This window comes from Ovis aries, chromosome 26, assembly GCF_016772045.2.
Source record: "Ovis aries strain OAR_USU_Benz2616 breed Rambouillet chromosome 26, ARS-UI_Ramb_v3.0, whole genome shotgun sequence".
Taxonomy (NCBI): domain Eukaryota; kingdom Metazoa; phylum Chordata; class Mammalia; order Artiodactyla; family Bovidae; genus Ovis; species Ovis aries.
In genome coordinates this window covers 36,454,929-36,480,463 of record NC_056079.1, presented here as the reverse complement: position 1 = coordinate 36,480,463, position 25,535 = coordinate 36,454,929, and the positions used below count along the sequence as shown (strand labels likewise).

At 55.8% G+C, this 25,535-nt stretch overlaps 1 protein-coding gene across 4 annotated transcripts in view; it reads right to left on the bottom strand.

Annotated features, from left to right (window-relative positions):
• The window catches only part of IKBKB (inhibitor of nuclear factor kappa B kinase subunit beta), a 51,873-nt gene that overhangs the window by 25,475 nt on the left and 863 nt on the right, over positions 1–25,535 (bottom strand). For all 4 annotated transcript variants that reach the window (XM_042241396.2, XM_042241397.2, XM_027962683.3 and 1 more), the window contains exons 3-5: positions 13,124–13,218; positions 11,345–11,462; positions 8,293–8,362 (exon numbers count right to left, since the gene is read on the bottom strand). In XM_042241396.2, coding sequence (XP_042097330.1) covers positions 8,293–8,362; positions 11,345–11,462; positions 13,124–13,218 — 283 coding nt within the window. The remainder of the gene's footprint in view (positions 1–8,292; positions 8,363–11,344; positions 11,463–13,123; positions 13,219–25,535) is intronic.

Below are 25,535 nucleotides of genomic sequence, written 5' to 3'. Positions count from 1 at the left end.
TTGGCTTAGGCCCAGCGAGCATCCAGATGGAGCAACAGGCCCACTGCTCTCAGAGGGTACAGCCCATATGCCACCCACCTTGTTCTGCTGGGGGACCTCCCTGGCCATCATGGCCATGGTTCAGATGCCCGTCCACTGCAGGGGGCACGGGTTCCGTCCCTGGTTGGGGAACTGAGATCGCACATACCATGGGGCGTGGCAAAAAAAAAAAAAAAGACTGGTGCTTTCACCAGCACTTTCATTTTTGTTTTACTGACTTTTACTAGGGTAAAAGTGCAGTGTGATAGCCGCCTGGGCACGACCCTGCACACGGGGACACTGTCTCCTCTCGCGGGAACTCATGGCCGGCGGGGAGCGCCCATAGGGGAAGACGGGGTGTGTCTGCTCAGCCACCGAGTCCCCAAGGCCCGTGCAGCTGTGTGACATGAGCATCAGGGGTTCTAACAGAAAGGCGGGGGTTCGTTTGTCCAAGGCCAGGATATGCAAATGTTGGGACTCACTGTAGTTTGAACAAGTGGGAATACCCAGACTAAGGCAAGGCCTGTGACACTAGACGTGAACGTCCCACTGAGTGACGCAGGGAAGGACGAGTGGGGAGGTGCCCTGAGAAGCCCCTGGGAAGGCAGAGCACTCACATCAGACGGAGGGCACAGCTCGGTGCCACGATGCTCAAGAGCTGTGCCAGGGCTTAAGGGAGGATGGAGGGCAAGCCAGTGACCCAGCCAGTGACCCTGTGAACGGCGGGCTCTCCTTATGCTAAAGCCCCTGCACGTAACACGCCTGAGCTCTCGCTTCGGGAGGTCGCTCATTCTCAAATACTTTTTGTCAACCTAATCAAACCTGGAATTAGACAATCCTGTACATATACATATACATAGTGTGTGTGTGTTACACGCACATATGTATATCCACTACGTACTACACACACGTGCACACTATACACATATATCGACTGTATGTATTGAGAATCCCACGTATGTTGTTACACATGGTGTCTTACACTGAGTGAAATGGTCAAAATGTTGACGGGCAAGGGCTCGGTGGCAGCGCCCCTTCCAGGATCAGTCCCTGAGAGGCTCAGTCGGTCTGACTATGCCTTATTTAACGGAACAGGACCACGGGGTGACAATGTCATGAACCAGAATTTTCTCAAGGTGACAGAACTTAATTTGACTTAAATTAGATGGAACATGAGAATTTGAGATGGAAAACAGAAATACCTGTGTGTCTGAAACTTTAAAATCAAAGCCCCTAACAACAGAGATACTGCAAGCGCACAGAACTGGAAAAGTGGACCACGAAGCATCAGGGCCCGCAGGTTCCACATTCTCACGTTCCAGTGACAGGGAAGAGGTGCCAAGTGGCACTCTGTGTGAACTTTATCCCATGTAGCGGCATCTCCTCAGACAGACGCTGCTCCGGGGGGTCTGTGTCAAGCACCGAGCCCTCCTGGGTCCTTGGCAGGAACAGCACCCAGGTCTTGGACTCCAGCATCCCGCCGGCTCGTGAGGGAGACACGGACATACAACTGCAGATGATGATGCTCTGGAGTGCTCACTGATGAGCCAGAATCCCAAACCACGCTCCAGAGATGAGGGAACAGACAGGACCAGCTAGACTCCCATGCAGAGAAGCGGCTATGTGAGGACTGTGTCCATGAAGCCTACTGACCACACCCTGAGCTGAAAGGGACCACTGAGCTCTCCTGAGGGTACGCTTGCTCGGGACGCATGCCACAGGGAAGAAACGCAAAGATCGATGGACCAGGGACGCCCCGGGTGGTCCAGCGGTTAAAGAATTCGCCTGCCAGTGCAGGGGACACAGGGTCAATCCCTGGTCCAGGAAGATTCCACGTGCTGTGGAGCAACCGAGCCTGTGAGCCACAGCTACTAGCATCCACACTCTGCAACAAGAGAGGCCCCCGCAGTGAACAGCCCATGCACCCCAATGCAGAGGAGCCCCAACTCGCTGCAACTGGAGAAAAGCCGGCACACAGCAATGCAGACCCTGCGCAGCCAAACACAAACAAATAAATAAATTAAAAAGTTCTTAAGACTTAAAAAATAAAAGATCACAGACCAGCAAGCTGACACACAGATTAGAAGAGACAGAAGAGGCAGTCACCAGTCGGTGGCTTAAGTCACCACGACGGAGAAGGGCAAGGGGACATCTGTTCACTCAGTAAAAGCTGGCTGTGAGCATACTAAGTGCCAGTCGCTCTGATGTCACTGGGCTTTCCAAGCAAGATGGGCTGGAAGGCCAAGTGCGGAGGTGTGGAGGAAGGTCCAGTCCCTCTAATGGGTTCTTGGCTAAAGGAGAGCCTGTGACTCACGAGCGAGGTGGCAGGGCGGTGTTGCCAGTGCTGACAGGGAAGTGCAGAGTCACCCTCTCTTCATCCTGCCATCCTGAACAAGTGTCTTCTGTGCGGCTGGAGCTGTCGAAAATGTGCCGCTGGATCAAACCACTTCCTTCACTTACTGCGCAAATAATCTGGTCTACACGGCATGGCTCATATCCTAAAGGAATCCTAAGGAAATCAGTCCTGAATACTCACTGGAAGGACTGATGCTGAAGCTGAAACTCCAATACTTTGGCCACCTGACGCGAAGAACTGACTCCTTGGAAAAGACCCTGATGCTGGGAAACATTGGAGGCGGGAGGAGAAGGGGATGACAGAGGATGAGATGGTTGGACAGCATCACCGACTCAATCGACATGAGTTTAAGTAAGCTCCAGGAGTTGGTGATGGACAGGGGGGCCTGGCGTGCTGCAGCCCGTGGGGTCACAAAGAGTCGGACATGACTAAGCGACACAGCAGGAACTGAACTGGAATGGACTGAATCTGGTCTACGGACCTCAAACCCAGGGTCAGTCCTTCCTGTCGAGGACAGGCAGAGGCCTGCAACAACAGTACTGGGTGGGGGAGGCCACGAACGCACGGAATCTGAGAGGGAGCCCTGCTGTGCTCACTGGGCCAGGGCGGTCCCCACGGAGGGGCAGGCCCGGGGGAGGGGCGGGAGCAGCATTCTGAAAGGCGCGCATGGGCAGAGGCTCCAGAGAGGATCGAAGGGCGGGTTTTGAAGTGGGCTGCAGTCAATCAGGAGAGACGGGACGCTACGAGCTTTGGCCTCGACCTAGCAGGGGACGGGGACGGACATGTCCTCTCAGAAGCATGAGAGAGGGACCAGTCAGTAGGAACAGGCGCCCAGGAGAGTGAGGCGCTAGGACGACTCTGAATGAGTGGAGGCAGTGGGCACAGGAAGGGAAAGCAGGGTGTACACACGAAGGAGAAGACTGGAGACTTCAGACGGGGCGGCGGGGAGGGCGGCGCGGGGCGGGAAGAGGGGCAGATTCCGAGAAGAGACGAGATTCAAAGTCGGCACCCACGTTCGGGTGACTGGCAGGAAGACAGGGCCAGGGACAAGTCAGAGGATGTCAGGCAGGGATCGGGTTTAAGGAAGACGTCGAGGACTTCACTTTGGAAGTGACTTGGGGAGAAGCACCATGGAGACGTGGATATGGAGCTGAGGATGGAGGTCAGGGTTGAACACACAGACTTGGGAGGAGATTCAGTGGATTGAGATGTCGTGAGAAAGACCCGGCACACGGAATACTGGAAGCAGTGGGCAGTCACCAGGTGCAGAGAGGGACACACAGGCGGGAGCAAGAACAGACAGATATCACCAAGACGAAGCTCCAAGAAGAAGAGGATGCAGGAAGGGAGAGGCCAGGGGACCCCGGGGAGCCATCAGGCTGGAGCGGCACAGCGAACGTCAGAGACATTATAGGTGGCCTTTCTGAAAACCAGAACCCAAACAGCGAAGATGCAATACTCAGAGTTAGAAGGGACCCTGGAGCTCACCCAGTCCACATGCTCATATCAAGCTGAGGACACGCAGGCCCAGAAAGTCACCTTGGTTTTCTAGAGAGGAAAGGCCCCTGAACGAGGAAGCAGAGCTGGGAACTGGGGAAGGCCAGGTCTGAGAGCAGCTCTTTTATTCTGATTATGTTCGGTAAACCTGGTTACTTACGATTTTCCACGTACTCTACATACAAATAATCTGAATTTCTGAGATCCTATAGTCACCTTTCATGACAATCAGCAGTGCAGTCAGAATGTAGGTATTCAACAGAACAAGCAAGGAAAGCCACAATGAAAGAAAACAGAGCAGAGAGCCAGGGCTCTGATTACCGAAAGCCCTTCGCTCCATCTGGAACACTCCCTGTCCTGTGAGGTGGACAGGCTGGACACCTGCTAGGAGATGCTCCGACAGGGACTGAGACAGTGACTCAGAGACCAAAGCACAGACAGGACAGTGAGCGGGGGCCCTGGAGGCTCGAGGACAGGGCAGTGGGTCACCACAACTCCCTGGCCGCCTGGAGAACCAAGATCAGTGCAGAGCCAAGGTCCAGGAGGGCCCCAGGGATTGCTTACTGTCCCATCCGGCTGGCCTGGGCGTGGGCAGTCCCCACCCCTCAGGCAGCAGAGACCCGGGCCTCCAGAGCGGGCAGGAGTTTGCTGTCGGCCGGCAGAAGGAAACATATGGCAACGTTTTCCAGAGAACAATGAGTCCACTGAGTCACAACTTCCCTGAGCTATTTTAAGGTCGCTTTATGTGGAAGACAGATCACTTCCAGCTGCCTCAGCACCTGTCTCCAGACCTCTCAGCAGCGTAAGGGCAACGTTCTAATAGGCCCGCCTGTCCCGGTGCAGGAAATGGGCTCACCCACAGGCTTCCCGGGCGTCTGCTCGCCTGCTCACGTGCACTCTGCGAGATCTTCTCAGGCAACATGACGCCCCCTGGGAAATGCCTGTGTCTATCATCCTGATGTTGCTCTGCACAGGCATCTCTGGGAGACAAGTGGGACCGGAGAGATTAAAGCTAAGTAGGGGTCACCGGCCAGTCAGAGCTATGGTGCTTCCAGTAGTCATGTGTGGATGTGAGAGCTGGACCGCAGCAGAGGCTGAGCACCAAAGAATTGATGCTTTTGAACTGAGATGTTGGAGAAGACTCTTGAGAGTCCCTTGGACTGCAAGGAGATCCAACCAGTCCATCCTAAAGGAGATCAATCCTGAGTGTTCACTGGAAGGACTGATGTTGAAGCTGAAACTCCAATACTTTGGTCACCTGATGAGAACTGACTCATTTGAAAAGACCCTGATGCTGGGAAAGACTGAGGTCAAATGGCAGAGGATGAGATGGTTAGATAGTTTTACCAACTCAATGGACATGAGTCTGAGCAAAATCTGGGAGATACTGAGGACAGAAGAGCCTGGGGTACTTCAGTCCATGGGGTCACAAAGAGTTGAACACGACTGAGCGACTGAACAAGGAGTCACCCAGAGAGGGCCATGTACCCGCCCCGCGGGCAGGGGTGGGCTCTGGCCATATCTGCAGTCAGCCTGGCAGGGACCAGCAGGGCAGCTCCACAGAGGGAGGTGGGTAGGCCCTTGGGACTAACTGGAACAAAACAGGCTCAGGAAACGTTCCAGAATACAAAAAAGCTACGTGAGAGGAGCTCCCAGAAACCCTTTTGAACTTGGGCTCTGTGACGACATTGTGCAAGAGAAATAAACTTCATGAATTTCGTACACAAATCAGAAAAGGGACTGAAAGGACAATCTGAGCTTATCAGCAACCCCCCAGTCAGGCGGCCGGATGGCATCCAGGAGGCGACAAGGGCTGTGGTCTGAGCAAGGTCAGCCACTTCCGGGGAGGGACATCCTGGAAGACGGCCACCTGCCCAGCTCACCAGACCTCAGCCCTGGGTCACAGCCCAACTGAGGACAGCGGACGTTTTCCAAAAGGGTAGCCTGGGGGGCCAGGAGAAGGACAGCACATGGCAACTGCCCTACCTCCTGACGGTCCTCACAAGGCGATCTATGTGCCCGTCTCTCAGCAAATAAAGCTGCTGCCCTTAAGAAGTAACAGGGGACTTCCCTGATGGCCTAGTGCTTAAGAGTCTGCCGGCCAATCCAGGGGACCCGGGTTTGATCCCACGAGCCTCAGGGCAACAAAGCCTGCGAGCCGCAGTTACTGAGCTCGAGTGCCGCAGCCGCTGAAGCCTGTCCACACGAGAGCCTGTGCTCCGCAACGAGTGAAGACGCTGCAGTGAGAAGCCCACGGACCACAACGGGGAACAGTCCCAACTCGCCACAGCTAGAGGAAGCCCGAATGTGGCAATGAAGACCCGGCACAGCTCAACACAGATCCATCAAAGGAAATAAGCAATGTGCCGAAGGCCACGCTGCCAACAGGCGGCAAGAGCTGCTATCTGACCCCCGACGGCTCATTTAATCTTATGTGAATAGCTGTTCTTTTAAATAAAAAGTAGGTCCTTCTTCTAATTTCCTTTGGGATTTATTTCATTCACTGACAAGTATGTATAAAGCAGCTGCTACGCGAGGTACTACTATTCCAGATGTGGGAGACACAGCGTTGACAAAGTCTTGGCCTTCACGAGTTTAATTCTAGCAGACCAGCACTTCAAAGAAAGCCTCATTAGGGAACCGGCGACCTAATGACCTTTGATACTCATCCACTGAGGGGAGAGTGGAACCACTTAAGCTTCCCTGGGGCTTACCTGTCCTCACTATTCTGACTTAGGTGTAACTTACACACACACACACCTTGAATACATAACAGAAAGCTACCACAGGAGGTGGCGGTACCTGGACACGACACGTGGCCACACCAAGAACATGAGGCCCGCAGAGGCTCCGTAAATATCACAAGGGCCACTGGAGGACGCTAATGGTACACGAGGGAGCAGACAGCTTTGTGTGCCTGAGACAATCATCCAGAGACTATCTCAATAATTTCCTGAATGCACAGATAATCTACTAAGTGAAAGCACATTTGAAGAAATAACATACAGAAAAGACTTGAAGCTCTAACCAGAAACAAAAGCTGGCCACAAAGAGCAAAAGAACATGCTCCGACCTTCTACCTGCCTTCGACTCAAGAGAATAAACTGTGATGTGGCCACTGGCGCAGAAGACAGGTAAACGTCCGTGTACCGCAGGGACGGGCCACCGTGGGGCAGGGGTCCAGGGGGCAAGTGGGATCTTGGCCGAAGGACTGGACTCTCTAGGGAGTCAGCAGGGCACCCCCCTCTCTGGCGCTGTCTGGCTGATGATGGGCGCACACTCCGATCACGTGACGCCGCCGCAACGTCTTGGCGCTGCACATCTGAAACTCACATGTGTCAAACGCCAATTACACTTCAACAGAGCTGGAGAAGAAACCCCCGACTGGTGCCACGTCATCTCGTCCTCACTATGAACCCCATCTGCAGGACAGACACAGGCTAGAGAGCAAGAGGGAATTTTCCACGTCCCACTGCTCAGATCCTAACCGTAAGCACAGCATCACTCCATTCCCCCCTCTTCCTTCTCGCCCAGAGTGAAGAGGTGGCAGGGGCAAGGCCAAAGCGCTGGGCACTGCAAGCCCCTCACCCTCCCAGGCCAAGCACCAGCAATGCAGCTTTTCAGACGGGGCGAGGTGGCAATAACTGGTGAACCTGGGCAATGGGCCTGTGGGTTTCACTGTACTGCTCCTCCAGCTTTCCTATATGCTTGGTATTTTCCTAAACAGAAAGTCTGAACAAACCAAAAGAAAAAACTCACAGCTTCCGAGAGGGTGCGGTGGGCGAGGGGTGAAAACAGTGTCATTCCCCAAACTGGGGGCAAACGCTGAGTGACAAACCCTGGGTACCTCTCAATCCTGATCTCGGACTGTCACCTTACACTGCAGATTTACCCCCCAAAGAGCAGGCGCCTGGGCTGGAGAGGTGGTATCTGACCCCTGCACGCCGAGGTCGGGCTCCTGCCGCCCAGGCCAGCCAGGCCTTCTCAGAGGGCCGTCAACACCCTCCTCGGAGAACGCCAAGGGTTAACCGGGGTTTAAAGGAGGACCGTTTTTTCCTATGGCTTCGGCCAGCAAGAGAACTACCAACAAGGAAGTGGAAAAATTCACTGCCAAAGGATGAGATGCATTCAAAGGACAACCAACTCCATCACTGGCCGTTCCGGGAAAGCTGGGAGTGGAGCTCTTTAATGGGAAAGGAAACTCGCTCTCCTCTGCACATGACTTAGTCCGGAAGGAAGGGAAATCTGAGTTCAGCGCCTGCCTGACTAGGCCCTGTCGACCGCCCCCTCACAAGTCCCCCGCCACCGTCTGTCCCCGCCAACCCCACCTCCGCAGAGACCGGCAGACCCGTCACCGCCCCTCCACCCCCGCAAGGCCCCTCCCTGGCGGGCACGGCCAGACGTCCGGGGCTGGGGTTTACCGATGTCGCTCAGCAAGGTGAGGATGGCTCCTTCCCGCAGGCCACAGCAGTTCTCAAACTGGTTCAGGTACTGTTGAGAAGGGCGGGGGGAGAGGTGTCAGGGGGAGCGGTCACCAATCACCAATGCGCTGTCCACCGGGGTCCTCCGCCAGCCGAGGCCGTCTGAGCACTCCCCAGGTCCTAGGCGGGCAGGCAGCCAGGCAGCAGGACTGGCCGGGGCGGGGCCCGGGCAGGGATGGAAGATGGAGGCCTGTGAGCTCCTGGAGGTGCTCACATGTGCGACCCTGACCCTGAGCCATTCTTGGAGCCTCACCTGAGCCACGGTCGCGGGGGAGTGGGCGCAGCCAGAGCTCAGCCACTGCTGATCCACTGCTCCCAAGAGCCCTGGGGACCCACTGAAGCCCTCCTTCTGACCCTTTCCCCTTGCCCTAGGTGGGGATGACAGCAGGGACCACGTGGCAAGCACTCACCACGGGCCGGCACCAGGATGGAGCCGGAAGAGCGGTGGGAAGCACACGATGCTGGGTCCAGAACGGCCGAGCGTGGGTACAGTGTCACCTGGCTGTCTGCCCCCAAGCCCCATCCCTGCCCCCAACCTGCCCACCTTCTTCCCTAGGGAGGAGTGAGGGGTGTGGATGGAGGCAACCTTGTTTTGGTACAAAGCTAGCTTGCACCCAGAGCCCGCACGGCCCTCAAGCTCTTCGCAGATGGAGAGCCGCATGGATGCACTCCGTGGAGCCTTCCTGCCCCATCTCACTGCATACCGCCCTACCCTCCTCTGAGGCCAGCATCGGTGGCCTTCCCGGCTCACGGGTAAAGATGCCAGACCGAAGGGGTCCAGGCGTCTGTCCGCCCCCACAGCCGCCGCAGGACAGAGCTGCCCCAGGACACAAGTCCACCTGAGGCTCGGGCCCTCCCGGCCCTGGTGGCCTATCGAGGGTCTCAGTCTGCTGTGAGAAGCCAGCCTCGACTTCAGAAAGAAATTTCCCGACAAGAAGGGCACCAATGCGAAGGAACCCCCACCCCAACATGTGTCCATGAGCTGTTCCCATGTCAGGCACGCACGCCTCACTCCTCGGATCACTCACGCATTGGCCAAGCATGTCTCCCCACCCAGGAGTGCGGATTTTGAACGTTCAGGAGCGGGGAAAGACAGGCCACTCCACTTGGAACCGAGAGGACAGACCCCTGACGCCGGGGCAGCAGTGCCCCCCCTCCCTGATCTCCCCTGGTGACCACGTGGACCCAGGCCCTGTGGGACACCACCCCACCTCCGCCGCACCACCCTGCACCCTGGGCCGGGTCAATCACGCCCCAGTCTGTATCACTTTCTTCCCGGGCAGGCCGGCTCCCCACTGCCCACGAGATGACGTTGGAGGTCCTCCACTGCCGTAAGCTGGTCGCCTCCCACCTACTGGCTATGCTGCCCGCTAAGCAGTGTCCACTCAGCTACAGGGACATGGCTTTATCTCCCTAAATAGCTGCAGTTAGTAATCCAGTGGCTGTCAAAGGTTAGGAAAATAAAAGAGGAAAATGGAAGTTCTGTCGAGTCCCTGTTTAGCCTCTGTTATCAGTCCCTGCCTGTGGGCCGTGCCAGCAACTGTGCTCACATCCTGCCCTGACACCCCCGGACAGGCCACCCCCCGGGCGGGAGATGGCCACTTGGGCACATGGGCCTCATGGAAAGTCCCTCTAGAGAGGGACAGCAGCAGGGGCCAGGAGAGCAGCGGGAAAGCAGGCAGCGCCGGCTCTGGGAACGGCCGAGGGGGCCCGAGGCACCTGATGGCTGCCCTGCCCGCCCACCCCCATCCCTGCCCGCCACCATGCACCTCTTCCAGGGCGAGGAGTGCAGGGATGTGGACAGACAGGCAACCTCTGCAATACAAAGCCGCCTTCTGCCCAGAGCCTGCACAGTCCTCCTGCTCTGTCCTCACAGACGGGGCGGGGCCCTCTGCTGCTGCGGCTGTGGTGGTCCAGCCCCCAACCCTGCCCCTCTGGGCCACGAGGCGGCCCCCTCCACTCAGGATCCCATCTGTTTCCCCTGCATCATGGGGCTGCTCACGAGGCCATGAGTAAGAGCAGGTCGTGGTACCGTTTCAGAGATGGGACACACACGGCCCCCCGGGACCCAGCCCGTGGCGCGTGTTCTCATACAGAGGCATGCAGACGTGGCGGGAAGGCAGGCGGGGAGCAGAGCCCAGAAGCTGCGTCAGCGGCAGCTCTGGGTCCCTGGCCCTGCCGGGGCCAAGTCAGTCCCTTCCTGCCCCGCTCTGTGACCCCAGGCAGCCGTGGCTGGGAGAAGCTGTGCTCATGGGGACGGTGGCCAAGGGGCACCAAAGGGCTGACACGGCCGTGCGGGGGAGGAAGGTCTGTCTGGGGCTGGTCCAGCTCTGCCCTGGACTCTACCAGGTGGCGTTCCCTTGTCACTCGAGGGACAGCCGCAGGGTGCACAGCAAGCCCCGCCCTGACCACTGCGCCCCGCTTCAGGGTGCCCACCCGCCCCCAGGCCCCGCAGCCTTACCTTGCCCTCCCAGGCGCCACCCCAGGGTGCCCCCCAGCCCCCCGCCCCAGGCCCTGCAGCCTCACCTTGCCCCCCAGGCCCCGCCCCAGGGTGCCCCCCTGCCCCCCGCCCCGCAGCCTCACCTTGCCCCCCAGGCCCCGCCCCAGGGTGCCCCCCTGCCCCCCGCCCTGCAGCCTCACCTTGCCCCCCCCAGGCCCCGCCCCAGGGTGCCCCCGGCCCCCCGCCCCTGGCCCCGCAGCCTCACCTTGCCCCTCCAGAGTGCCCCCATTCAGGGCCACCCCCTAGGACCCGCAGCCTCACCTTGCTCCCCCAGGCCCCGCCCCAGGGTGCGCCCCCAGCCCCGCCCAGGCCCCGCATCAGGGTGCCCCTGCTCAGGGCCCCCGCCCAGGCCCCGCAGCCTCACCTTGCCCCTCCAGGGTGCCCCCACTCAGGGAACTCCTGGCCCCGCAGCCTCACCTTGCTCCCCCATAGCCCCCCAGGCCCCGCCCCAGGGTGCCCCCCTGCCCCCCGTCCCCGGCCCCGCAGCCTCACCTTGCGCAGGTCCCCGCCCTGACAGTACTCCATCGCCAGCAGGGGCAGGTCGTTGGGAGCCAGGCTCTGCATGCCTTCAGGGACGTCCCGGGCGGCCACCACATTGGGATGGTTCAGCCTAGGGGGGAAGCGGAACAGGTGAGGGGGGGCAGACACCGGGCTCACCCCTGCCCCCCAGGGCATTGAGGTGCCAGGGCCTGGAGGGTGGAGGGGTAAGGGCACAGCTGGCCCCTCACCCAGGGCCTGGCAGCGCTCGGTCCGCGCCATGAGCCCTGGTTGTGCAAGGGCCCCGGGGGCTTGGTTCTCCTCAGAGGCCCCACGGCAGGCCCCCCGCGCTTCCCAACTGCTCTGAAGCAGAGAAAGTGGAGGGACTGCCGACACCACGCCACTGGGTGGGGACAGGGGGTGTGTGCGGGGTGTGTGTCTGTGTGTGGAGTGTTGGTGTGTTCGTGGTGTGTGTGTGATGTGCGTATGTGGTGTGTGTGGGGGTGTGTATGTACGTGGAGTGTGGGTGGTGTGTTTGTGGCATGTGTGTCTGTATGGCGTGTGTGTGGTGTGTGTGTCTGTGGTCTGTGTGTGGGGGGGGGTGTATGTGTGTGGTTTGTGTGTCTGTGGAGTGCGGGTGGTGTCTCTGTGCATGTGGCATGTGTGTGTTATGTGTGTGGGGTGTGTATGTGGTGTGTGGGGTGCGTGTCTGTGTGTGGAGTGTGGGCGGTGTGTTTATGTGTGAGGTGTATGTGTGCAGTATATATGGTGTGTGTCGTGTGTGTGGTGTGTGTCTGTGTGTGCATGTGTGTGTCTTTATGTGGAGTGTTGGTGTGTTCGTGGTGTGTATGGCATGTGTGTGTGGTGCGTGTATGTGGTGTGTGTGTGGGTGTGTCTGTATGTGGAGTATGGGTGGTGTGTTTGTGGCGTGTGTCTGTATGGCATGTGCATGTGCTGTGTGTGTGTCTGCTTGTGTGGTGTGTTTGTGGTGTGTGTGTGGGGGGGTGTCTGTGGCATGTGTGTCTGTACGGCATGTGCATGTGGTGTGTGTGTCTGTGTCTGCTCGTGTGGTGTGTGATGGTGGTGTGTGATGGTGGTGTGTATGTGTGCTGTGGGGTGTATGCGTGTGGGGTGTGTGTGGTTTGTGTGTCTGTGGAGTGTGCGTGGTATGTTTGTGGCGTGTCTGTGCATGAGGCATGTGTGTGTGTTGTGTGTGAGGGTGTGTCTGCTTGTAGAGTGTGCAGTGTGTGTGCACACGTGCTCCTGCGAACAAGGAGACACCCCCTTCCCCGGGGTGGGGAGGGAGCCCCTGCTGGGCTGCGACTCCCCCACGCCTTCCCAGCTGGGAGGGCAGCCCCCCAGCCCCCCACCCCAGCCCCCCTGGAGGAACAGACTCTGGCAAAAGGTTCACAGCAGGGACACTCACCTACCAGCTCAGAACTGGAAACACGGGAAAAAGGATCTTTGCTGACAGAGAAAACTCGGCATAATGGCTACTTTATATCATATAACAAAGGAAGCCCACCCAGAACCCTCGGCGGGCCGGGTGGTGGGCTGTCACTGCCGCTGCCCCGGCAGCCACCTGCCTGGACAGTCTGGCTGGGACCCTGACACCTCTATCAGGGTATCAGCACTGGGTCTCACACCTCTTTCTAGAGAGCTGGGGCTGCGGCTCCAGATCCTGAGGCCCTTCTCCAGAGTCACTGCAGCGTCCCCTGGGCCCTGTGGTCCCCCGCCCCCGCGTTCCCCTGCCCCCACGGTCCCGCCCGGGGTTGCTGGTGCCCAGGCCCTCACCTCCTCATGATCTGGATCTCCAGGCACCAGCGCTCGCGGTTCCGGGGACTGAGCTCCTGCCGGCACTGCTTGATGGCGATCTGCTCGCCCGTCTCCTGCAGAGGACGCACGGGATGATCAGAGACAGCCAAGGGTCAAACCCACAGCTGTCGCCTCTGGGCCCATAACACAGCCCATAACTCAGCTCCAGGCCCCCAAGGCCGGCAGCGTGCCTGCTTAACAGATGGCCCCAAGTCTCCGCCAGCCCACCTCCAGTCCTGGCCCCTGCTCATCTCTATCCACCCCACATCTGCACCCAGGCCTTGCCCTGTCCCCACCTCCCCCTCGAGACCTCTTTGGAACACTTTTGCCCAAGAGAATCCTCATTCCTTGACCCCTGGCACTACTGGACTTGACCTTGGACCCAAGCAAAAGGCACTTCCCTGTTGCTTCAGCCTAACAGTTAATGCCCTGGCTCCAGGTTTTATGTTTCTCTCCCTAGGGGGGGGTCTCTCTCTCCAGAGAGAAGGTAAGAGCGGTATAGGAGACGGAACACAGGCTGATTCAAATCCCAGCACAGCCATTTACCAGCTCTGTGATGCTGGGCGGACCACGGGCTCTGGCTTGGTTTCTCCATCTGTAAAGTGGGAACTCTGACATCCACCTTTCAGGGGTGCCTCAGGGCTGAGCCCCTAGCAGCGTCCAGCCCTTAGCAGGCATTGGGCAACACTCCTGGTGGCAGCCCCACACAGGCACCGCTGGCATTTAAAACTCCCGAAGCTGGGCTCTAACCCACCTTTCCATCCTCCTCCTGCGACTCCACCTCGGGCCTCCGATGCCCAGTCAGGCTCAGACTGCTGGCCCGGCCCATGCCCTCTGGTCTCTGCTCCAAGGCAAGGCCCAGGTGCCCCCCACAGCAGGGGCTCCTGCCCTCCTGTCTCAACAGGGCACTCCTTCACGGCACTTACCCACCAAAGACTTATTTTCTGCAGGGTCACAGGGTTACTTTCTCTTTTCTCTGTTACACTATAGGCTTGTCCATCCTCAGGAGTTTAACCTTTAATGCAATAACTGACATAGTGCCCTCCATGGAAGCTTCACGATCGGGAATGAGGGAATCACCACAATTCTTGTGAACTACAGACGGCCTGGGTCCGAGGATTAACTCTTCCCTTCCCCCAGGTGTCCAGGCAGTACCCAGGTCAGCACTTGGCTGCCCCCTCCCGGGCCCCCGGGCCCCTGCATTGAGAGCCCCCTAAGAGCCCACATGCCCTGGGACCAGCCCTGACCTGCAGGGCAGGCAGAGGAGAAATCCAACAAGAAAAGCCTTCAGAATGATACCAAAATTCCACTGGGTGTCCTAGAGGCCCCACTGGACCATTTTGTCTGTTTATGAAAACGTGCCTTACGAGGAATCCTAAGTCTTGTAAGTGCAGGAATTCATTCGGTCCAGACTGAGACTCAACAGATGCACGTCGAGATCGTGGCAAGGCCCTCAGGGACACATGCTTCCTCAGGGCGGCAGATGCCGAGGTCACAGGCCCACCGATCCAGCCACGATCCCTGCAGACAAAGGGCCCACCCGGGAGCAAAAGGACAGTGGGAGTCAGGGCTCCCCAAGTAGCGCTAGCGGTAAGGAACCCACCTGCCAGTGCAGGAGACGGAAGAGACCTGGGTTCGATCCCTGGGTGGGGAAGATCCCTTGGAGGAGGAGATGGCAACCCACTCCGGAGTTCTTGCCTGGGAACTCCCTCGGACAGAGGAGCCTGGCGGGCTGCTGCCCACAGGGTTGCTGAGAGTTGAACATGACTGAAGCGACTCAGCACACGCTCACGCAGACAAGCAACAGACAGTGTCCCCTGGGACGCCTTACTCGCTGGTCACCAGACCCGTCCCTAAAGCCGACATTCACGAATGAAAGCTTCAGGAGTGAGGTGGAGGCATCTTTTGACTGTGACGGCTCCAAGGCCAGAAGCAGACACTTCCAGCACCCCCACCCAGGGCACTCTCCCAAGTGGCTTCTATCAAGTCCCCACACGGCTGTGGTTAAGCCTCAGTCACAGAGTCACCTTATATGCTTAGCTGTTTTTCTTTTTTCCAACAGCTCTGAGATCATTCACACACCATTCAACTCATCCATGGAAACCACACACGCTGATGGTCTGGGGTATATTCAGAGTAACGTGGCCAAAGTCATAGTCGGTTTCAGAGCGCGCTCACCAGGGCCTCCCTGGTGGTCCAGTGGCTGCGACTCAGTGCTCGTGGTGTGGGGGGCCAGGGTTCGGCCCCCGGTTGAGGGTCTAGACCCCACATGCCGCAACTAACAGCTTTGCGTGCCGCAACTAAAGGTCCCGTGTGCCACACCAAGACCGAAGATCTCAGCGCCGCAACTGAGACCCAGCAGCTTCACTCAGCTCAGGTCAGGTCAGTCGCTCAGTCGTGTCTGACTTCGCGACCCCAAGGACTGCAGGACGCCAGGCCTCCCTGTCCATTACCAACTCCCGGAGTTTACTCAAGCGACTTCCCTTTCACTTTTCACTTTCATGCACTGGAGAAGGAAATGGCAACCCACTCCAGTGTTCTTGCCTGGAGAATCCCAGGGATGGGGGAGCCTGGTGGGCTGCCGTCTATGGGGTCACACAGAGTCGGACACGACTGAAATGACTTAGCAGCAGCAGCATGTCCATTGAGTTGGTGATGCCATCCAACCATCTCATCCTCTGTTGTCCCCTTCTCCTCCTGCCTTCAATCTTTCCCATATCAGGGTCTTTTCCAAGGAGTCAGTTCTTCGCATGAGGTGGCGAAAGTATTGGAGCTTCAGCTTCAGCATCAGTCCTTCCAATGAATATTCAGGACTGATTTCCTTTAGGATGGACTGGTTGGATCTCCTCGAAGTCCAAGGGACTAATTAGTTAATTATTTTAAAAGAGAACATACTCATCATCTCCCAAAGAAATCCCCACCCCCAGGCCTAGACGAGCACACGTCTACATGCTGCCTCTACAGATTTAGCCATCTGGATACTTCACCTAAAGAGGATAGTACAAGATGTGCCTTTTCGTGATGGCCCCCCACCCAGCAGTATTTCGAAGGCTCACCCTCTGGCGGCCCACGCCTGCTCTGAGCCACGCTCCCCAGCATCGCCCACAGCAGCAGGTGCTGACAGCTGGGCTCTGCCACTTCGTCCACCTACTGCGCCATTAGAACCCCAATCTCTGGCCAGGATTCGGAGGTGCCCTTGAAGAAGAGCTGACCTCTTTGAAAAACTGGCAGTCCTGTTGCTCTTGAACCCACCAGGACAGCTGGATGAGCGACCTTGGATGGGCGTCCAGCTAGCACTGCTCAAGAGTTAGGGTGAGTGTCAAGAGGCCACGATTTGTTTCATTGACAAACAACCAAACTGCGTTACACGAGACTTTCCACCCTCTGCATCGTGAACTTCCCGAATCCCCTGTATTCAAAGTGATTCGAACCTGCTTTCAAGTTTCACTTCCCGTTAGGGTTCAGACTCATTTTTTTGCCCAGTTCTCTGGTAATTCCACCAACAGCCATTCCGATACATGTCTAGAAGCTTGTTTGCAGGTGGGCAGGATCGCACAGAAATCCGAGCTCCAGCAATGAGAGGAGATAGACGGCCATGCTGCAGAGGGAGGTCAGGCCGCCAGGAGTGTCCGCTGAGCACGTGATGTTGAGCTGGATGGTTGTTTTAAGCAACTGTACTGCAACTCGTGGTTTGTTACTGCAGGACATCTCCTCGAGTTTAAAAATCTGCACCTAGTTTAACATACACGACAGTGCATTCGTTTTCTATCACTGCTACAAGAAACTGCCACTAGCTCGCTGGCTTTAAACACCACCAATTTACTTCCCGATGGTTCTGGAGGTTCAGAAGTCTGGCGAGGGTCTCATGGGACTGAAATCAAGCCGTTGGCAGGCCATGTCCTCTTCAGAGGCCCTAGGGAAGAATGCCCTTCATGTCTGCCCTAGAACCTAGGGTCTGCCTATAACCTGTGGCCCACAGCCCCTTCCTCCAGCTCCAAGCCAGCAGTGACCAGCCCAGCCTTTGCTGGTGCACTGCTGACACCGACTCCCCAGTCCCCCTCGTCACTTTCAGTGACCCCTGTGGTCACACTGAGTCCACCCAGATCGCCCAGGATGAGCTTCCCAACTAAGGTCAGCTGATTAGCAACGCTGATTCCCTCTGCAGCTCAACCTAACACCTCCACAGGCTCAGGGGGTTAGGACGCAGACATCTTGGGAGGGTCACTATTCTCCTGTGCACCAACAGTACACTTCCTTCATGAAGATGACGGACAGGGCTTCTCTGGTGGACCAGCGGTTAAGGAGCTGCCTTGCAATGTAGGGGACACCAGGCCCGATCCCTGGTCCTGGAAGATCCCACATGCTGTGGAGCAACTAAGCCCGTGCACCGCAACTACTGGGCCTGTGGTCTAGAGCCCACGAGGCGCCATTACTGAAGCCCATGTGCCCAGAGCCTGCGCCCCGCAACAAGAGAAGCTGCCGCAGCGAGAAGCCCAGGCACCACAATGAAGGGTAGCCCGAGAGGAGCCCAGGCACCGTGAGGAAGGGCAGCCCGCGAGGAGCCCAGGCACCGCAAGGAAGGGCAGCCCGCGAGCCCAGGCACCGTGACAAAGGGCAGCCCACGAGGAGCCCAGGCACCGCAATGAAGGGCAGCCCGCACTTGCTGCAACGAGAGAAAAGGCCGAGCAGCAGCGAAGACACTGCACAGCCACAATAAGTAAGAAAATATATGAATCTTAAAAACATGAGATAAGTCAAACCCAAAGGGTAGACATTACATGCCTTAGGAAACACTGTATAGAATCCGCCTGCATATACACTGGGTGACTGCAGATAGCTGTGATTTCCTGCCCAATACAAACACCGGAGCTCACACACAGCCACCACCTGGCCCATCCCAGAATCCACTAATAGACCCATACTGAAGATGGATATTAAAGACTAAAGAACCGTCAAACTCAACCTAGAGAGTGAATTTCGTGACGCAAACACGGAACACACCATGGGGTTAAGTGGGCACAGGCCCCAACACTGAGTGGGCAGCTCAGCATGGTCCTGCGGTGTCAGGAAAAACCCTGCCTTCCCAGGCCTGAGGGTCCCACACAGACAGCCACCTCTTACCCTGCGACCCTCTAGGAAGGACTCTAAAACATTCCCATCTTTCCATGATTAACCTTTCACTTGAAACAGAAACCCAGGTAGAAGGACCTTCTGTGGCTAAAGACAAACGTTCTCTGGAAAGCAAAATTCAATTAATCATGAACAGACTGTGAAGATGATTTTGAAACTCTGGGGGTGTCTGTCCCCAGGCGGCAATGACACGCAGGGTATGGATGACTAACTATTTGGCCTGGAATCTCTCAGTCTTGGCTCAGTTCTCTGGAATCCCAGACTTGGCCCGAACCATCTCAGTACCCAACTCCTAGGAAGTTGGGACAAAATTTAAAAGTGGTATATCTGGAGAAAATAGAGAAAGGGGCCCAGGATGGTGTCTCCATCGAAGGCAGCTGATTACGAAGGTCCTTCAAGTCTCTGCAACCTTTTTGCCTTTTGTGTACACAGGTGAGTGTACTCTAAAGTGGGGGCAGCTTGGGGGGACAGGCTCCCCCAGACTCCTGGGACCCCTGGACAGCACTATAGGAGAAGTGAGCTGAAGGCCAGCCTCTGAAGGAGCTGCCGGCCTCCCTGGCGGCCTTTTTCTAATGGCTGGGGGGCCATGAACAGGGAGCCAAGGGGTCTGTCCACACCCTTGGGTCACGAAGCCACCTCCTATTACCAAGGCAACCACTCAACAGGCCTCTGTGGTCTAAGAGGGGAGCTGGAAACACCTTCCGTGCTCCTTCTCGGATCCTCCCTCCCAGAGGAGTGTTTCCGGAAGGAGGGCCCAGAGTCAGAAGGCTGAGGCCAGCCGGCTGACTGCCCACTCCCTTCGTTTCCAGACCCAGCCACAGGAGCTCGGGAGGAAACAGGTCAGATCACCGATGATCCCTCACGCCTCACCTGGTTAACGTGCGGCCTCAGCCTCATCACCTAAGCCTCTAGGTCTTTACCCACAAGATGGGGGTGACCATGCCCCTTCGGGCGCTATTGGTTAAATGAGACACAGCGTGGGGCTCTCGGGGGCTTGGAGCGCGTTCCTCCTTCCTCTCCCCACGCCACCTGCCGCCTCTGCCCCTCCGCACTGCACGCAGCCCACGCTCCGTGCCAAGGCCCTTCAGGCACGTCCAGCTCTGCACGACCCCATAGACTGCAGCCTGCCAGGCTCCTCTGCCCACGGGATTCTCCAGGCAGGGATATCCCACCTCCCATCAAATCCTGCCTGAGGATCCTCCTATCACACCCAAGCACGCAGGAGGTGGTATGGATAAGGCACCCATCACGCCTGGCAATGACACCCTCGCTAAACAAGAGCTGTGACGATTTCTGCACAATCTGGTGCTCGTATTTACACCTGTTTGATATGTTCCTGAGTAGCCATTTCACTCCCTCGACTAGAGCGTGAGCATAGTAAGTCAGGATCGTCAAAAAGATGGACCCCTGATGGCTCAGGCCAGCGCTCAAAGCCTGTAAGATTTGAAGACACAGACAGGCTACAGCAAGCGTAGTATCGTCCAGTGAGGGGACAGGGAGAGCTGGCCCTACTTCTCGAGCGGTGACCAGTGTGTCCACAGGGATCAGGCAGTACTTTCCAGCGCGTGGAGGATGTGACAGTAGCAAGGCGCCCTGGGGCGTCTCACTCGTCTAAGACCCAGGATGCCAGTGCTTATGTCTGCAAGGCGCTCTGGAGGCTTTTGGCCCAGACAGGCTGACAGCAGAAGGGATCAGTATCTTAGCTTCTTCCAAATCTATGTGGGAGGCTGTGGCGCAAAGCCCCAAAGCTGCCCACACCAGAGCCGGGACCCAAGCCCGGGTCTGTGTGATGCAAGCTCTCAGTCCTGAAAGAGGTTGCAGCTGAGGTCACTGAGGTCACCTCGTCTTCTCCTTCTCCCTTTGTGTCTAACAAAACATCCTATTGAAAATGCCAGCCCTTCTAGACAGTACTTGGGCTGAAGATTTAAGAGAGTATCCACACAGCAGGGACTGTCGAAGCCCACACTTCGACAAAACACTCAGGGAGGCGGGTGGGGTCATTTGTTCCACTGCCCTTCCTCCCTCCGAAACTCATTCTCAGGGTCTCTGCTTAGCAAGGAAGACCTACATATTCAGTCATCCAAAGCAGGGGTTCTCACTATAGTGCTTCCAAACAGTTTAGACTGACGGTGGACAAAACTCAGCCTTCCCGGGGGTGTCCTTGACCTTGGATCTCCACCTTGGAGAAGCCACAAGCCAGTGGACGAGGCACGAGGCTGGGATTCAAAGAGGAACAGGTTCAGACGATTCTGGCTCCTTTACCTACTAGGAGGGTTCACCCTCTCTGGGAAGGGTTAACCTCTCTACACTTCAGTTTCCTCGGATACAAAATGCAAGTAAGAACAACAGTACTCCTGCTGGGGGCTGCCATGCGGACTGGAGACAAAGTAGGCGAAACGTCTCACCCACGCGGTGTGCTCTCCACAAACATGGGTCTGATCATTAGGTGTCTCTCTTCCAAATGAGGGTGCCAATGCTTGGGCTCTCATGTGACTCCTCCTCTGAGGAAGCAGAAATATTCTCTCTTATGGACAAGGCACATGGAGTGTTAGGAAAACGTGTGGCTGTCACATCCAGTAGAGTCCGTGACTCCTCCCGACTGGAGTTACATATCTGCCCCTCTCTCCTGGGTGCCTTCTTCCAGAGGCTTGGTAGGCAAGGGGGTCTCCCAGAGAACCCGCCGCTCATGTTCTGATTGTAGACACTGATGAAAAACCCTCCCCTGAGTACCCAGATCAGCCCAGGGATTTCCCCGACGGGGAAACAGCCTGGGAGGACCTGGAGCGCTTCCTGGACTGAGTCAGGTCACAGCCAAGTGCTCACCACACACCTGCAAACGCTGGACGCCGCCCCCCAGCCCTTCACGTCCACCCCACCCCTACCTCCTGCCGCTTGTTACCCTGAAAACAGCTCTTAAATCTGCCCACCTCCACAGCCATCAGCCACATCCAATCTCACGCCTGGAGTACTCCAGAAACCTCATAAGTGGTCTCCCCAGTGGACGAGGCAGGGTGAGCGGGGTCCCAGTACCACACCCCAAGAGCTAACGGCTAATATCCAGGAATTTGGCGAGAAAGGTGATCAAGCCGCCAGTGGTTTGAAATAAGCCAGGTGGGAGCTGTTACCTGGTAGAAATCAGGATGTCTTTGGGGAGAGCTGACTGCCCCGCCCAGCACTGCCTGGGCCCCTTCCCATGTGTCCCCCCAACCCAAAGCAGGGCTCCCTGCAGCAGCACCCACCTCCTGCACATCAGCCTCCCTTGCACCCAGCTCCCCCGTCAGCCCACCCACTCACACCCGATGGCCAGGGCCCACCCTTAGCAGGGGCTCTGAACAGGCCGCCCCCTCAGCCTGGACCCTCTTCTCACCCTCCCCACCTGGCCAGCGCCCACCAACCCTCAGGCTGCTTGTTCCTCCCGCCTGGCAATGCCCCCCAGGGCAGCCTTCCCGACCCCCAGTGCAAGGTCTCAGAGCCCTGGGGTCCCTCTCCCAGGCTGTGATGACCATAGTTGGGACCTTACATTTATAATACTTCATTAGTGGTGCTTTCCTTTTTCCAAAAGGCCTTCATGAAACAGTGGCTGACTCTTGGGCACCCAAGAGTACAACAAACTCTATGTACAACATAGAGGTTCTGTGAGGGAACTGGAAGAGGCCCAAAGGCAGGCAGGGTCCGGGCTGATGGGAGCCCTCCTCCACAGACACATGGGCTGCGCGGAAAGCTGAGGAGCTCAGGGAGAACCGACCCCTGACTCCACCAGTGGGCCTCGCTGACTGACCTGCTGGAGCCCAAAGGGCAGAGGCAGGGAGGGCAGGGGCCCCAGACGGCAGGAGAGCTTGGCTTTCGGTTTGTTTTGTTAAATAAGGTTTTTGAACAGGAGAAGGAATTTGAAATAGAAGACACACACACACTCTCTCTCTCTCCGTACCTCAAGCCGAGAGAGCACACGGGGGCCCCCGGGGGTGGAGAGAGCAGACAGTGGCCCATCCTGACAGAACTCTCTCTCAAGGAAGCTGAGGTGAGGTTGTAGTGGGACGCGGGCTGGAGCCAAGACTCTGAAGGCCCCGGCCCAGGTCTGTGTGGGGCTGAGCAAGGAGCTGAGCTCCGGGAGTTGGTGGGGGACAGGGAGGCCCGGCGTGCTGCAGTCCATGGGGTCACAAAGAGTCAGACACGGCTGAGCAACTGAACTGAACTGGGGAAGGAGCTAGCTTCTTCCGTCCTGATGCCAGGGCTCTGCTGCACCCCCCTTCCCCCACAGCCATGGGGTTTGCTGGCATCGGGAGTTTCCCTGGTGACTTTGAGTAACTACCACCTGCAGGAGTCCTCTGGCCCCCACGTTCCTCTAGGGGTTGCTCCACCCACTGGGAGCTGCTCCACCCATTCAGAGCTCCATGTCTTCCAGCTGATAGGGGAGGCTGGGGGTCTGAGATGACCTCTGTTGTGACTGGCCAGAGGCCAGCATGACTCTCCCTGCTGGCTGCAGCCAGGCTCCTGGGAATCTACCATCTCTTCAAATCCAGAAAGATGCTGGAGGCCCTTCATTAAAAAGTGGGTACCTTCCCTCAAGGGCTTCAATGTGTCTGAATTTTGGGTTAAGAAGCTAGTATTAGCTATAGGGTAAGTGAGGGTTCCTCTGAGCAGAGGTCTCCAAACTGGGTATAGGCAGGGGTTACTCAAAACAGGAATCCAAAAAAAAAAAAAAAAACACACACACACAGGAAATGAAGCTCTCCCGCTATTAACCGAGCAGCACCACGCTCAGAGTGTCTGTCAGGTTGCGCGCCACTTCTGACACTCGGGGGATCCCGAGGACAACGGGCTTTCCAACAGCAGGGGCGGACAGGGGCCGGTGGGGACAGGCCGGAGGCTCCGAGCGCCCCACTTACGTAGAATTACGGACAGTATCATCCGATTTTAATATGTTCAGTTCAGCCACTCAGTCGTGCCCGACTCTTTGCAACCCCATGGACTGCAGCACGCCAGGGTTCCCTGTCCTTTACCAATTCCCAGAGTTTACTCAAAGTCATGTCCATCGAGTCAGTGATGCCATCCAACCATCTCATCCTCTGGCATCCCCTTCTCCTCCTGCCTTCAATCTTACCCAGAATAAGGGTCTTTTCCAGTGAGTCAGTTCTTCGCATCAGGTGGCCAAAGTATTGGAATTTCACCTTCAGGATCCGTCCTTCCAATGAATATTCAGGACTGATCTCCTTTAGGATGGACCGGTTGGATCTTCTTGAAGTCCAAGGGACTCTCAAGAGTCCTCTCCAATACCCAGTCCAAAAACATCAGTTCTTTGGCGCTCAGCTTTCTTTATGGTCCAACTTTCACATCCATACATGGTTACTGGAAAAACCATAGCTTTGACTAGACAGACCTTTGTTGGCAAAGTAATGTCTCTGGTTTTGAATATGTTGTCTAGGTTGGTCGTAACTTTTCTTCCAAGGAGCAAGCATCTTTTAATATCATGGCTGCAATTACTATCTGCAGTGATTTTGAAGCCCCCCAAAATAAAGTCTGACACTGTTTCCGCTGTTTGCCCATCTATTTGCCATGAAGTGATGGGACCGGATGCCATGATCTTAGTTTTCTGAATGCTGAGCTTTAAGACAACTTTTTCACTCTCCTCTTTCACTTTCATCAAGAGGCTCTTTAGTTCTTCGCTCTCTGCCGTAAGGGTAGTGTCATCTGCATATCTGAGGTTATTGATTATTTCTCCCAGCAATCTTGATTCCAGCTTGTGATTCATCTAGCCCAGCATTTCTCATGATGTACTATAAGTTAAATAGGCATGGTGACAATATACAGCCTTGATATACTCCCTTCCCAATTCGGAAACAGTCTGTTGTTCCATGTCCTGTTCTAACTGTTGCTTCCTGACCTGCATACAGATTTCTCAGGAAGCAGGTTAGGTGGTCTGGTATTCCCATCTCTTTCAGAATTTTCCTCAGTTTCTTGTGATCCACAGAGTCAAAGGCTTTGGCATAGTCAATAAAGCAGAAGTAGATGTTTTTCTGGAACTCTCTTGCTTTTTCGATGATCCAGTGAATGTTGGCAACTTGATCTCAGATTCCTCTGCCTTTTCTAAAACCAGCTTGAACATCTGCAAATTCATGGTTCATGTACTACTGAAGCCTGACTTGGAGGATTTTGAGCATTATTGTGCTAGCGTGTGAGATGAGTGTAGTTGTGCAGTAGTTTGAACATTCTTTGGCATTGCCTTTCTTTGAGATTGGAATGAAAAGTGGCCTTTTCCAGTCCTATGGCCACTGCTGAGTTTTCCAAATTTGCTGGCATATTGAGTACAGTACTTTAACAGCATCTTCTTTTAGGATCTGAAACAGCTCAACTGGAATTCCATTACCTCCACTAGCTTTGTTCATAGTGATGCTTCCTAAGGCCCACTTGACTTTTCATTCCAGGATTTTAATAAAAGGACTCTCATAAAATGGATGAGTGGCTTAAAGAGATTCTTGTGGAGAATTTCAGTGCATGTATCACCAGGACAAACAGGAATATGGAAGCCCTAATGCTTGTGGGGTGAAAAATTCACATGTCAAAGACATTAAGAAAATGATGATCTATGAGATGTAAAATTGGCCCAAAGAATTCAAATTATAAAGATTACTTGAAACGTGCATGTTCACCCACCATCCTCAACGATAATTCTCATTTTCACGTGCCTCTGTATAACTCTCACTGTGAGGTATTGCAAACAACACTGGGAAGACACCATAACTGCTAAGTATTTAAAATGGTTTTTAAATTAACTTTTAAAACATTTAAAAATGGTTTATTATTTTTACACTTAAGATTTTTCTAAAGTGTGAAAACATGTTTGCATGTTTCATAACATCTAATACATTAGTACACAATATATTCAGTTCAGTTCAGTTGCTCAGTTGTGTCCGACTCTTCGCGACCCCATGAAATGCAGCACGCCAGGCCTCCCGGTCCATTACCAGCTCCCGGAGTTCACCCAAACTCATGTCCATCGAGTCGGTGATGCCATCCAGCCATCTCATCCTCTGTCATCCCCTTCTCCTCCTGCCCCCAATCCCTCCCAGCTATCAGAGTCTTTTCCAATGAGTCAACTACACAATATATTAGTAGGTGATAATATTAGGTTAGCAAAGATATGTAATTTTAAAATATATATTTGAAGCTGAAAACTTACATTTTTTTTTTTTTTTACTATTTATTTAGGTGACATAGTCAGTAAAGCTTGGAGACCACTAACCTAGTCAGCTTAGGGGACCTG